At 42.0% G+C, this 12,182-nt stretch overlaps 1 protein-coding gene across 3 annotated transcripts in view; it reads left to right on the top strand.

Annotated features, from left to right (window-relative positions):
- Positions 1 to 2,924: 2,924 nt before the first annotated feature.
- DCP1A (decapping mRNA 1A) overlaps positions 2,925 to 12,182 on the top strand; it is a 46,615-nt gene continuing 37,357 nt past the window's right edge. The window contains exons 1-3 of one of the 3 annotated variants that reach the window (XM_075183224.1): positions 2,925 to 3,094; positions 7,979 to 8,019; positions 8,551 to 8,678. In XM_075183224.1, coding sequence (XP_075039325.1) covers positions 2,960 to 3,094; positions 7,979 to 8,019; positions 8,551 to 8,678 — 304 coding nt within the window. In that variant the 5' untranslated portion in view covers positions 2,925 to 2,959. Of the gene's footprint in view, positions 3,095 to 7,978; positions 8,020 to 8,550; positions 8,679 to 8,742; positions 8,857 to 12,182 lie in introns of those variants that run through there. The other 2 variants (XM_075183222.1, XM_075183225.1) reach the window with 2 other exon arrangements.

Below are 12,182 nucleotides of genomic sequence, written 5' to 3'. Positions count from 1 at the left end.
ACTCTGCTGCCTGGACTGTTCACGATGCACCTGTCTCCGCTGTGCTGCTGTACTACGGGCTATACTGCTCAAGCTGCACTTGTCTCCGTTACCTTGCTGGCTGGACTGTTTACGCTGCACCTGTCTCCGCTGTGCTACTGTACTACGGGCTCAATCGCCTAAGCTGCACTTGTCTCCGTTACCTTGCTGGCTGGACTGTTCACGCTGCACCTATCCTTATTGTGTCGCTATACTAGGGGCTGTACTGCTCAAGCTGCACTTGTCTCCGTTACCTTGCTGGCTGGACTGTTCACGCTGCACCTGTCTCCGCTGTGCTACTGTACTACGGGCTCAACCGCCTAAGCTGCACTTGTCTCCGTTACCCTGCTGGCTGGACTGTTCACGCTGCACCTATCTTTATTGTGCCGCTACACTACAGGCTGTACTGCTCAAGTCACACTAGCCTCCATTAACCTGCTAGTTGAATTGTTAACTCTGTATCTGTCTTCACTCCGCTATTTGACTGAAGAGCTTACGCTCCACCTGTATCCATCAGTCTCCTCTAGCCCTCCGGCCAAAGAGCTCACATTCCATCTACTTCCATTGTGTATCTTCATAACATCTTATTATTTATTCCCTAGGGTCAAGCCTGACACTCCTGGAAGGGACCGCGACCTGCGGGCGGACGCCGCTAAGTCCAAATCACCTTGCGGTGGTCACTGGTGAATACCATCCACCCGTTAGACTCCGCGCCCTGCTGGGAGTAACGCCAAGTTGGGCAGACCCAAGAATCCAGTGTACCAAACCGTGACACCATGCCACCAATTTAATGCAACATTGCTATCTTCCCTTCAGCCCTGCTGCACTATACAGCCTTTGACAGCGTGCCACCCATACACAAACTGCCTCTGGCGGCATTCTATACACAATACTATAGCTTCCACTTGGTGTTGTTGGACATGCCCTGGAGGACAATAGATATGACATGGGTGGAGCTAACCACACCTCTTGCCAGAGCAGGACATTCAGTCTATGGGTTAAATTTATCAAGCTGCGGGTTTGAAAAAGTGGAGATGTTGCCTATAGCAACCAATCAGATTCTAGCTGTCATTTTGTAGAATGTACTAAATAAATAATAGCTAGAATCTGGTTGGTTGTTATAGGCAACATCTCCACTTTTTCAAACCCGCAGCTTGATAAATTTACCCCTAAGTGTTATTTTCTTTATTTTTGAATTTCGGCATCAAAGCCAACCAGCTCACTTCTAACCCACATCTACTCACCTCTTCACATTGTCTTATACCTTCTCTGTCATCCTGTTGTCTACCTCTCCCCCTAGATTGCAAGCTCTCGCAAGTAGGGCCCTCTCCCCTCTTGTAATCCTCCTCTCATTACTAACGCCACCAGCTCAACTGTGTCTTCCCTTATATTCTTAACCAGTGGCTCTGATCCTGTTTGCTGTGCCCACACACCTGGGTACAGGCTCAGAACGTGCTATTTTGCTTCCCACCTCTAATCATTGTAATGGACTACTCCCCGCCAAGCACTTCATTTCTTGCTGGTTTGACTATTCGTTTGCTGTATATTATACTGTTTTTCCTATTTTGTCATGAATCGGTTCTGCCTTTACTGTAATGTCCTGTTTTTGCCTAGTACAGTTTTTCTGTATCTCCTATGTAGGGAGGGACTGCAGACCCTTTGTGGCACTATATAAATAAACAATGACAAAATTTATAATACTTGCACAATCTCCATGGAATTATTTTTCAAAGGTAAAGTTCTCCCTTTGCAGACATCGGCTACATTAGTCCTCAAAAACAAATATATATATATATATATATATATATATATATATATATATATATATATTTTGACAAAGACACTGGAACAGAGTTTGCAGACAGGTATATTCCCAGGTTTCTAACCTCTATGTTTTAAAACCTTAGGCAGAGTGTTTTTACATTTGGGAAATGCTTTTCAGCAAAATGTTCAGGTTTAGGGAAAAGCTGGTGAAGGGTCCCTGGGGTGCATATGAAGAAAAGAAGGGTGGGCTCCATTTACAAGGCCCAGTCCTGCTGTCAGACTGATTAATGCTGGCACCTGTGAGCTGTGTTTAAAAAGGCTGCTAGGCAGTGGATTCAGTTTCTCAGTACCTGGTGAAAGAAACCAGAGTTTCTTTGAGAAGAAGCCTGGTTTTTGCTATGAGAAAACCGTGCTGAAACCTCTTATGTTTTGTTTAAGTTTGCTAGTCAGTAGCGACTTGTATTTATTTAGTGGCGGGCAGGAACGGTGTTTATTTTGAAGTTTCTTTTATTTTCTTGCTTAATAAAACTGTCTGAGGCCAATTGCACCCAAAAACCTGGACTTGTGTGCTCTCTCGGCTGCTACACACTACCGTCTACACCAGGAGATGACAAGCGTTCCCCGATCACAAAATATATATTCTATCATTTTATTATAAATATTCACCTTTAATGAAGATTAATATACAGATAATACAGTATACGAACATTTACACAGAAATACATATAGCATATAAAACAACTATTTTTTTCGTTTTTAATTAGATAACCATGTCCATTGGTGAATTCCTGTTTAAACTAGGGATAGTTAGTGATGGGAGGGTGCACAATGGCTATTATGGGCTTATCTGCACCTGCTCAGTATCCCTAGAAGTATAATGCATATCAGGCATGTCTGGGGCTTGCAAGCTTTTGTGGACTACAAGTCCCAGCATACCCTGACAGTCACCTGCGCCTCTGCAACGTGTTGCAGATGACAGATTCATACTGTTGTCATTTACCTGTAAATGCGGACTGCTATACTGTATACAACCCCACCCTCGGCCCCAGGATAGAGGCTGCCGGTCGCTCCGGGATTTGTGAGGAGCGGAACCGTTTTACGGCCGGAACGTTATGATCAGGGCTCTGGCGGTCGGGGAAGGTTTAAGGTTGTGCGCCGGCCGTAGTCCTGATACAAGATGGAGTCGCGGGGTAAAGTGGGACATGAGATGAGCCTGGCTGCTCTTCGCCAAAATGACCCGTACATTAATGATATCGTAGACGTGACCGGACAGGTGGCTCTGTATAGCTTCAGCGCGAAGGCCAATGAATGGGTGAGTGACCTGGGGGCCACAGTGGACCCCTGTACAAATGGGACAGTCCCTGGTGACCCCCGTACATATGGTGCAGTCCCAGGTGACCCCTGTACATGTGGGGCAGTCCCAGGTGACCCCCGTACATGTGGGACAGTCCCAGGTGACCCCCGTACATGTGGGACAGTCCCAGGTGTCCCCCATCCATGTGGGACAGTCCCAGGTGTCCCCCATCTGTCCCTATAGAATATCCTACCCTCCCCTCTATTTACTTATTGCTCCTCTTTGGTGTTTATTAGTCACCACCTGCCCAGTACTACCTCCCTGGTGTGGCTGCTAGATACAGTTCTCAGTATATCTAGTGGTCATGCTTTCAGTGACAGGTATGTCATTATATAATCAGCTGTCACAATGTCCACATTGGTGGTTTTAATGTGTATAGCTGGTGAGGGATAGTAGTACTATCATAGTACATGGATCACTTGTTTCTATGCTAGTAACATTTGTGCAAACTATGTATAACATTAATTTTTAAAGTCTGTGGACTTCCCTGTATCCAACATCTGGCTTTCAGTATTTTGTGGTTTTTTTCAACAAAAGGCAATGTGGTGTATTTTGTAATTTGTTATGGGTCTTGGGTTTTATGGTGGACGTGACTTTCCTAGACATCAGCCATAAATATAGGACATGCGTGCATCCATGTTAAACATGAATGTATTAACATCATATTACTAAGCATTTAATCAAATCAAAGTTCTGTACCGTGGACCAGCACTAACATTTAGTGAAACCTAAGTGACTCATGTATGTTATGATGATGATAGTGCATTTTGGGTTTACTCCCACATTACCATGCCATCATGTACAAAAATGCTGGTTGTGCCTGGTTTATACTGTATTTTGGCTTCCATGGCCTTAGTGGAGCCTGATAATGATTGGGGCATGTTGGGTAGAAGCTACAGCAACGTTTTTTGGTTCTTTTGAAGAGTGATTTACAGCTAATTTGTATGGTTTATAATTGGTGTACTAATACATTTCAGATATAATCTTCATTACCTATAAACAAAATACTCGAGTTGACAGACACCCCCCCCAATCCACACACACACTAACTGTGAACATATGTGACCCTTCCAGTTTGGCGTTATAACACGTGACCTGACCCACTGGTTGGGAATCTTTGCTCTATAGTGAGAAGGACTGTTTTGCTTGCTGATGTTTCCCAAGGAACAGATGTTTTTGGCATGGAAATCTGAGGGAAAGACAAAATTGGCCAGGGAGGTCTGAGAATGATAAAAGTTTTAAGGGTGACTTCAGGCGGTGTTTTCCACTGCCACAAAATAAAGTATAGACTGACTAAATTTAGGTAGAACTTGTGATAAGTGTTGAGGCAGGCGTATAATGAATACAAGACACAAAGAACATGCTTAATTTAAACGTTGTGAAGCCTTCCTCACTATGAGTGGTTGTAGTGTGCAATGACAGGCAGTTGTCAATAGAACAGTGACCAAGATATATTTTTTTGACAAGTGCAAGATGTTACTTGCTAATAATGTCACTGATGGTGGGATAAATGGAGGTATCATCTTTGCTCACAGAACTCTACAGCCCCTTATAAGTTATACATAAGCAAATCATATATAGTAAGAGAACACGGACATATGATATGACAGAAAGTGCAGACTTGGTAGGGGGGGGGCATGCTCATGTGACCTTTCAATCTGGAGGTAAAGGGCAGTGCTGAAAGAAAAAGTAGAAGCTAGAGGGGTGAGATTGTAGCTGGTAGTGTCCAGAGGGAGCAGTATCAGGTGGATTTTTAGAGAGTGTTTGAAGGTTAGGGGAGAGTCTGGTCAGATGGGATAGGGAATTCCATAAGAGAGGAGCAGCATGGGAGAAGTCTTGTAGACTGGAGTGAGAGATGGTAATTAAAGAGGAGGCAAGGTGCAGGTCAGAGGCAGATCTAAAAGTGTGTAAGGGAGAGTGACAAGGTCAGAGATGTATGAGGAAGGGGTGATGGCTTTGAAGGTGAGGGTGAGTAGCTCGGAATTGTATTCTGGCAGTTATGGAGAAGCCATTATAAGGATCTGCATAGTTCTAAATGCTGCGGCGAGACTGATCCACATCAGCTGCAGAACGGGTTTGAGCAGAAATAGAATGATCTGGAGAAAACCCAGATAGGAGGTTGCAGTAGTTAAAATAGGTGGTAATGGTAGAATGAATAAAGGGTTTTCGTAACAATCTATATGAGAAAGGATTGCATTCTTGCAGCATTTTAAAGGAGGCGACAACGAGACAGGGTCAGGTTCTGGATGTGTATAGTAAAGCTGAGGGTAAAGTTAAGGTTGACAACTAGACAAGGCATGGGGGGCTTATTAAGAGTGTAATAGTCATATGAGGGAGGGGGGAGTAGATGAGCTCTGTTTTGGACATGTTGCGCTAAGGAACATTGAGATGAAAATGGCAGAAAGTCAGTTGGACACATATAATAAAAGTCGGAGAGAGGTACGCGTAAGAGAGGTAGATGTGGGTGTTGTCTGCATAGAGCTGGTTGTGGAAGCTGAAGGAGTGTATGAGTTCACCAACAGAAGATCTATAAAGAGAAAAAAAGAAGAGGACCAGCAGCAGAACTTTGAGTGTATATGACATATATAGGGATTGGCTTGAAGGATGTGACCAGTAAAGACACAGAAGGAGCATTCAAAAAGGTAGGAGGTGAACTTGGAGAGAGACAGTGCTGCAAAGGCCACGGGAATGCAAAAGAAGCGAGTGGAAAGCAGCAGGGAAATCAGGGAGAATTAGTATGGAGAAGTGACCTTTTGATTTAGCTTTGAACAGATTGTTGGTCCATTTAGGGAGATTTGTGTTGGGCGAGTGAAGAAGACTGAAGCCTGAATGTAGATGGTCAAGAAGGGAGTGAGAGGAGAGAAAGTAGGTTAGGTGGGTGTACTCGAGCCTCTCAAGTAGTTTGGGTACAAAAGTGAGGGTAGAAATAGTGCAGTAGTAGGGGAAGAACCATTGTTTCTTCATAACAGGAGAGATTAGCACATGTTTGAAGTCAGAAGGGAAAGTGTCAGTGTAGAGAGAGGCTGAAGAGGTGGGCTAAATGTGGGCAAGTGTTGGGAGGAGTTGGGAATGAAGAAAAGAGTGCTAAGCCCTTGGCATCAGGAAACAAAGAACTGACTGATTAGGAGAATGGATGAGAAGATGGCTTTGGTGTGCTGGCAAGAGGAGATTTCTTAATGGATGGTGTCAATTTTGCCTCTGAAGTAGGTGGCAAAGTTGAGCAGTGAGGGAAGAAGTTATAGGATAGAGGATTGATACAAGTGAGGCTTTGAAGAATAATAGAATAGAGAAGTAGTGCAAGAGAGGCTGATGAGGCAATTGGCTGAAGGGTATTTAGGTGTTTTAGGTATGGAGGTCGGAAGTGCTGGAGGGCAGTGGAGAGGGAAAGAAATGCGAGAACATGAATTCCAGGGATCTTCCATAGTAATGGGTAGGAGATTACGCCCACTGGAAGAGACCAAAGGAGATTTTAGAAGCATTGGTGTCATTAAAGCCGCCAATTGAGATAAAGAGATTCCTTAGAATGAGTGGATCGGAAGCGAGAGGGCCAGGCTTCAAAGTTGCCAATCAAGTTGGGTCTCTTGGGTATTAGATGACTGTGACACAAAAATGAAGTGGAGAGAAGAAACAGAATGACCTTATCTTTGTGGAGTTTGTATGTTCTACCTGTGTTTGCGTGGCTTTCCTTCGGGTGCTCCGGTTTCCTCCCACACTCCAAAAACATACTAGTAGGTTAATTGGCTGCAATTAAAATTGCGCTCTCCCTCTCCCTCCCCCCCAATGAGGCAGGCACTCTCTGTACAGCGGAATCAGTGGCGCTATATAAATAAATGGTGATGATGACAAAGAGCATCAAAGTAACATTAAGAACATTGTGAATAAGCTGTTTTAGGAAGCACAACTTGTAAACCGTTCAGTGGGTAATGTCTGTGCAGTACACAAATCAGATTCAATGTGGGTTAGTGACGGCCAATGCCTCCTCTTGTTCATAGGTTATTTAAAGTCAAATGGTGTGATGTAGAAATAAGTGTTATGTCTAAAATAAACTGCTCAATTCAAAAGGGTCATGTTAGTTGTGTAATTGAATATTAAAACTATAAAACTACAAAATCCATTTAGCTAAATTTCCTTTGAGTGCTAATCATATGATGGTTATAAATATAGTAAACGCAGATCTGGGCTGGAACCGGAGTGTAGATACAAACTAATATATGGTCCAAGCAATACCCATCAGCAAGTCACACATTGTGTCAGGGCCGGATTAAGGGAATGGAGGCCCCTGGGCTAAAGGGGCCTCCATTCCCCCGTGTGGGCCCCACCCTGTGATCCGAGCTGCCCGCAAGTGATTTCCCCCCCCTCCCGGCACTTGCCTCCTTCTCCAGCGCGCTGTAAGCTCTTTACTGAAGAGATCTCGTGAGAGTGAGACTCACGAGATCTCCTCAGTAAGGAGACTACAGCGCGCCGGAGAAGGACCGCAGTGAAAGTGCTCAGCAGCACTGATCGCGCCGGGGGCGCCCCCGCCCCTGACCGATCAATACTGCTGCTGAGCACTTTGAAGGGCCCTCTGGATGCCATAGGCCCCTGGGCTGTAGCCCAGTTAGCCCTATGGTTAATCCGGCCCTGCATTGTGTACACGAGTGAATGCAGAAAGTACTGTGAGATAACGCTTGCTCCATGTCTGATTTTGTGTTGAATGTATTGGAGCAGACGGGGGTTAACCCAGGGCAAGTATACCTATGTGAGCAGGCCCTACCGCTGGTCAGTCAATGACTTTTATAATAAGGCTGAATAACTGATATTATTGCAGAGTATAAGTCTTGCTCTCTTTTCTTATCTATGCAGGAAAAAACTGAAATAGAAGGGACCTTATTTGTGTATACGAGGTATGTATATGATCTCAAACAAAGCTCGCCAACATATTTAACAGTTTGACTGATATGTAATGTTCTGTTCTTTTTGGGTTTTTTAATGACATGTTAAATGTCAACATTGATTCATTATATAATGCATGCATAAACCTATTCTGCCATTTGCTGAGGAACCGGAGGCGGCAAGTTCATCCTTTTAGCAGTGTAAAATAAAATGTGTGCCAGCAGATTAGCATGGTATATAATTGTTTGCAATGCTTAAGTCATTATTGTACCTATAACATAAATACACACGGTTATAGGAGGTTATCATAATTAAAGCTATTTTAGTTGTATATCGCATTATATCTACATTATTTGTATTTGAGGCTCAGTGACCCTTTCAATGACGTTTTGGTATTAACTCAAGCATGTCATTTAGAGATTATGATTTGCTGACTGCTGTTTGAGAAATAATGACTAGTCTCGTATTTACATTTCATCACTTTGTTTCAAAGGAATTTAAAATTGCATTAATTTTTAAAATGTTTCCCCCATGTTTTTTAGATCAGCATCTCCCCAGCATGGCTTTACAATAATGAACCGGCTTAATATGCACAATTTAGTGGAACCCATCAACAAAGATCTAGAGTTTCAGCTTCACGAGCCTTTCCTGCTGTACCGGAACGCAAGCCGTGAGTTTTACTGGCTATAAAATAAATGTGTCTGCACCACCTAATCCCCACTCAAATCTCTACACATTCAGTTGTGACTATGGTGATGGTGAGATATATTCCCTCTGTGCTGGAATAATGTATGTGAGTATTCACTCACAACAAACTATTGCAGCCCGTGTACAACCACATTTCGCAGGTATGTCTTCTGATTTGTCTTGTAGCCACATACTTCAGGAAAATATGTCCCCATATAGGGTCACGTAGTACATGCAATGGCTCGTTACACTGGTTCCTTTTTAAACACGACAGGTAACAGATCCTATTAGATGTTCCCCCTTATCGTCTAATAACTTACTTGGGTTCTTGGTGTATGTTGTTCTGCGTGATAAAGAATTAAATAGAATTTCATGTTTTAGGGCAGCACGGTGGCTTAGTGGTTAGCACGTCTACCTCACAGCACTGGGGTCATGAATTTGATTCCTGACCATGGCCTTATCTGTGCATTTGTATGTTCTAGCTGTGTTTGCGGCGGCTTCCTCCGGGTGCTCTGGTTTCCTCCCACGCTCCAAAAACATACTGGTAGGTTAATTGGCTGCTATCAAATTGACCCTAGTCTGTCTGTCTGTTAAGGAATTTAAATTGTAAACTCCAATGGTGCAGGGACTGATGTCAGTGTGTTCTCTGTACAGTGCTGCTGAATTAGTAGTGCTATATAAATAAATGATGTTTTGGGGCCTCTGTTTCTCTACTAGAAGGAATTCTACAAGTATTTTTTTACATTGTATGTTTTATTGGCTGTGTAAGTGGGTGTATATAGTATACTGTATTGAAAAACAATCTGCTTTGGTGCTGCTGTTATATAACTATAGTGATTTATGTGGGCAGTACTGCATACCCAGTTTGTCTTGATGATCACTACTATGAAAATAAATCCTTATTTGTTGCTTTGCTAAATGCCTGTTAGTGTGTTTGTTACTTTATTTTTTATTTTTTTTACCAATACATTGAGGGAAGTAATTGATTACCTGTCTGCACTCTGTTTACACATATCATAGGTGTATGATCTTTTATCTGGTATGCTCGACACATAAGGTAGAAAGGGTTTTTCTGTAATTTGCCTAGAATATAAAACTTAAAATTACTTACAATGTCAATGGCCTTCTCCTCTTTGTAAAAATTAATAGCAGAGCTCCTCACAGTTCTTGTTAGTCTCTTACAGTAGTAGCCTTGTCCCACAGGGTACTAATATACTAGTATTGTCTCAGACTCTGCAGAGATGAGACTTATGGATACTAACAAGCTGACAAACAGAATCAGTACGATGTTAAAACATCATAATGCCCCAAGGAGCATGCCAGCACGGCTATTGGTATTGTTTGCGATATTTAACATTTATGTGAGCTAATTTACATTTAAAAACCCTTTAGCAAAACAGAATGTCATTGCTTTTGAAACAAAGGATTGCTTTGTTGAAATTTCCATTTTTAGATTAGTTTTTTTTTGTTTGTGATTGTAGATGGCTTGAGTCTCTCAGAACGTTAACATGTTGCTTTTGATTAATGATCATGGTAACTCCGTTACTATGGCAATGCTGCTATTAACTTTTTTTTTTATTGTCATAGTATTTATACCAGGATCCCTATCTGTAGTATGGTGAGAGATAGAAGAATTAAATGTACACATATTCCATACAGAAATTAACTGGTACATTGGTAGTGAACAAAACGAGACGTAGCGCATGGGTAAACATGTAACACTATGAATATAGAGGGCAAAGGTTTCCACATAGGTGTGGCTTATGCATTAGTTATTCAAACAACCATTAGAATGTGTTCATTTTCATGTACAAAACTGCTGGACTACCCTGGTTAACTATAATTATGTCTTGCTGGATTGCAAGAGGGCACCTCAGTGAGTTTGAAATAGGTGTCGTTGTTGGGACATACTTGGTAGAAGCTTTGGTATCCAAGATAGCGCTTGTTAAAGTGAGAAATGATGTGTAATGTGATATCCGCATGGTCCTCTGAAGGGGAAACCTCATTAGCAAAGTGCAACAGTGGGGGAAACGCGTCCTCCAGGATTGCGATACCTGTGCCTTAACTCAAAGTCCAAGACAGAACAGGTGAGCAACTGCAGCCTGTGACATGAGCAGCCAGCTTAATCATAAAACGGGCCGATGAGAACTCCACAGAGTGGGGTATCCTAGTGGGGTTATAAGCAGATTATCACATCTGGCATTTCATGTTTGGGGGGTTCAGTGTTGGTGAGAGTACAGGCAATGGACTGAGCAGTGCTAGAGGGAAGGGCTATAGTCATGTTCTTGAGAAACTGAGCACTCTGTGTGGTACCAACCTAAAGACCTTTCCTGATTACTGTTTTCCAACGGTGAAGGGTTTTAGTGGTTCAGTAATGTGGGACTCATTTTCCTGGCCTGGTTTGGGTGCACTCATTCTATTTTGAATGCATGGACATTACTTATCTCTGTTTAATGATACGAAGTGATCATCTACACCCCCACATTGCAGTTTTTTTTTATTTATTTTTTTGCCTGAAGAAAGGGATGTCTACAGAGCCCATGTTGCCAGAGGTTTAATGATAATCATACTGATGTTGTCCCTATGGTGTAGCATTTCTGGGATATTCTGAAATGTAGCCTGAGACAGTGTTTTCCAGCCCCACCACCAACCAGACTTCTGTTAATACACTGTGGAATAATGATGCTGCATCCCTCCTGCACAGTACCAGTCATTGTTATATTCCATGTGAGGAGGCATTCAGCCCACAGGTGGTGGTCCAGTGCCCTAGAATGTGATTTTTATGTTTGCGTTTCCATTTACTTTTTTTTTTTATTTATTTCTATTTGACCACTACCTGTACACTGAAATTATAAGGGTGTATAATCTACAATTTCCTTCTTCAGCTTCTCATTTATTTACAGAAAGCCATTGCCAGATGTGTTATATGCCTTCATGTATTTCTCAGTGATTCTTCGCCTACAGATCAGAACTCAAAATACGGGTCATCCCACCGTTTAGGGTGGATCACAATGATCCTTTATTCACCAACTTTGTGTGTGTTACCAAATAAAAAAACTAATCATGTTTCTGTTTGATTAAGGGACATAATTCATCATCAACATTTATTTATATAGCGCCAGCAAATTCCATAACGCTTTACAATTGGGAACAAATATTAATAAAACAATACTGGGTAATACATAAAAGACAGAGAGGTAAGAGAACCCTGCTCGCAAGCTTACAATCTATGGAGCCAATGTGAAAAAAACATCTATCTATATATATATATATATATATATATATATATATATATATATATATATATATATATATATATATATATATATATATATATATATATATATAGTAAAAATATCTCTGCTAACTTTGTCACTGTATTGCTACGTATTCTCTCTATCTGTTTTTCTGTTTTGATCTCCATAAGGCAGTTTAGCACTTAATAAAACCTGTACAGAGGTATCAACATACTGTAATATAGAGCAGC

The sequence above is a fragment of the Mixophyes fleayi genome, chromosome 8, assembly GCF_038048845.1.
Source record: "Mixophyes fleayi isolate aMixFle1 chromosome 8, aMixFle1.hap1, whole genome shotgun sequence".
NCBI classification, from domain to species: domain Eukaryota; kingdom Metazoa; phylum Chordata; class Amphibia; order Anura; family Limnodynastidae; genus Mixophyes; species Mixophyes fleayi.
Note: the sequence above shows the minus strand (reverse complement) of the source record. Positions and strands in the feature narration are given on the sequence as shown.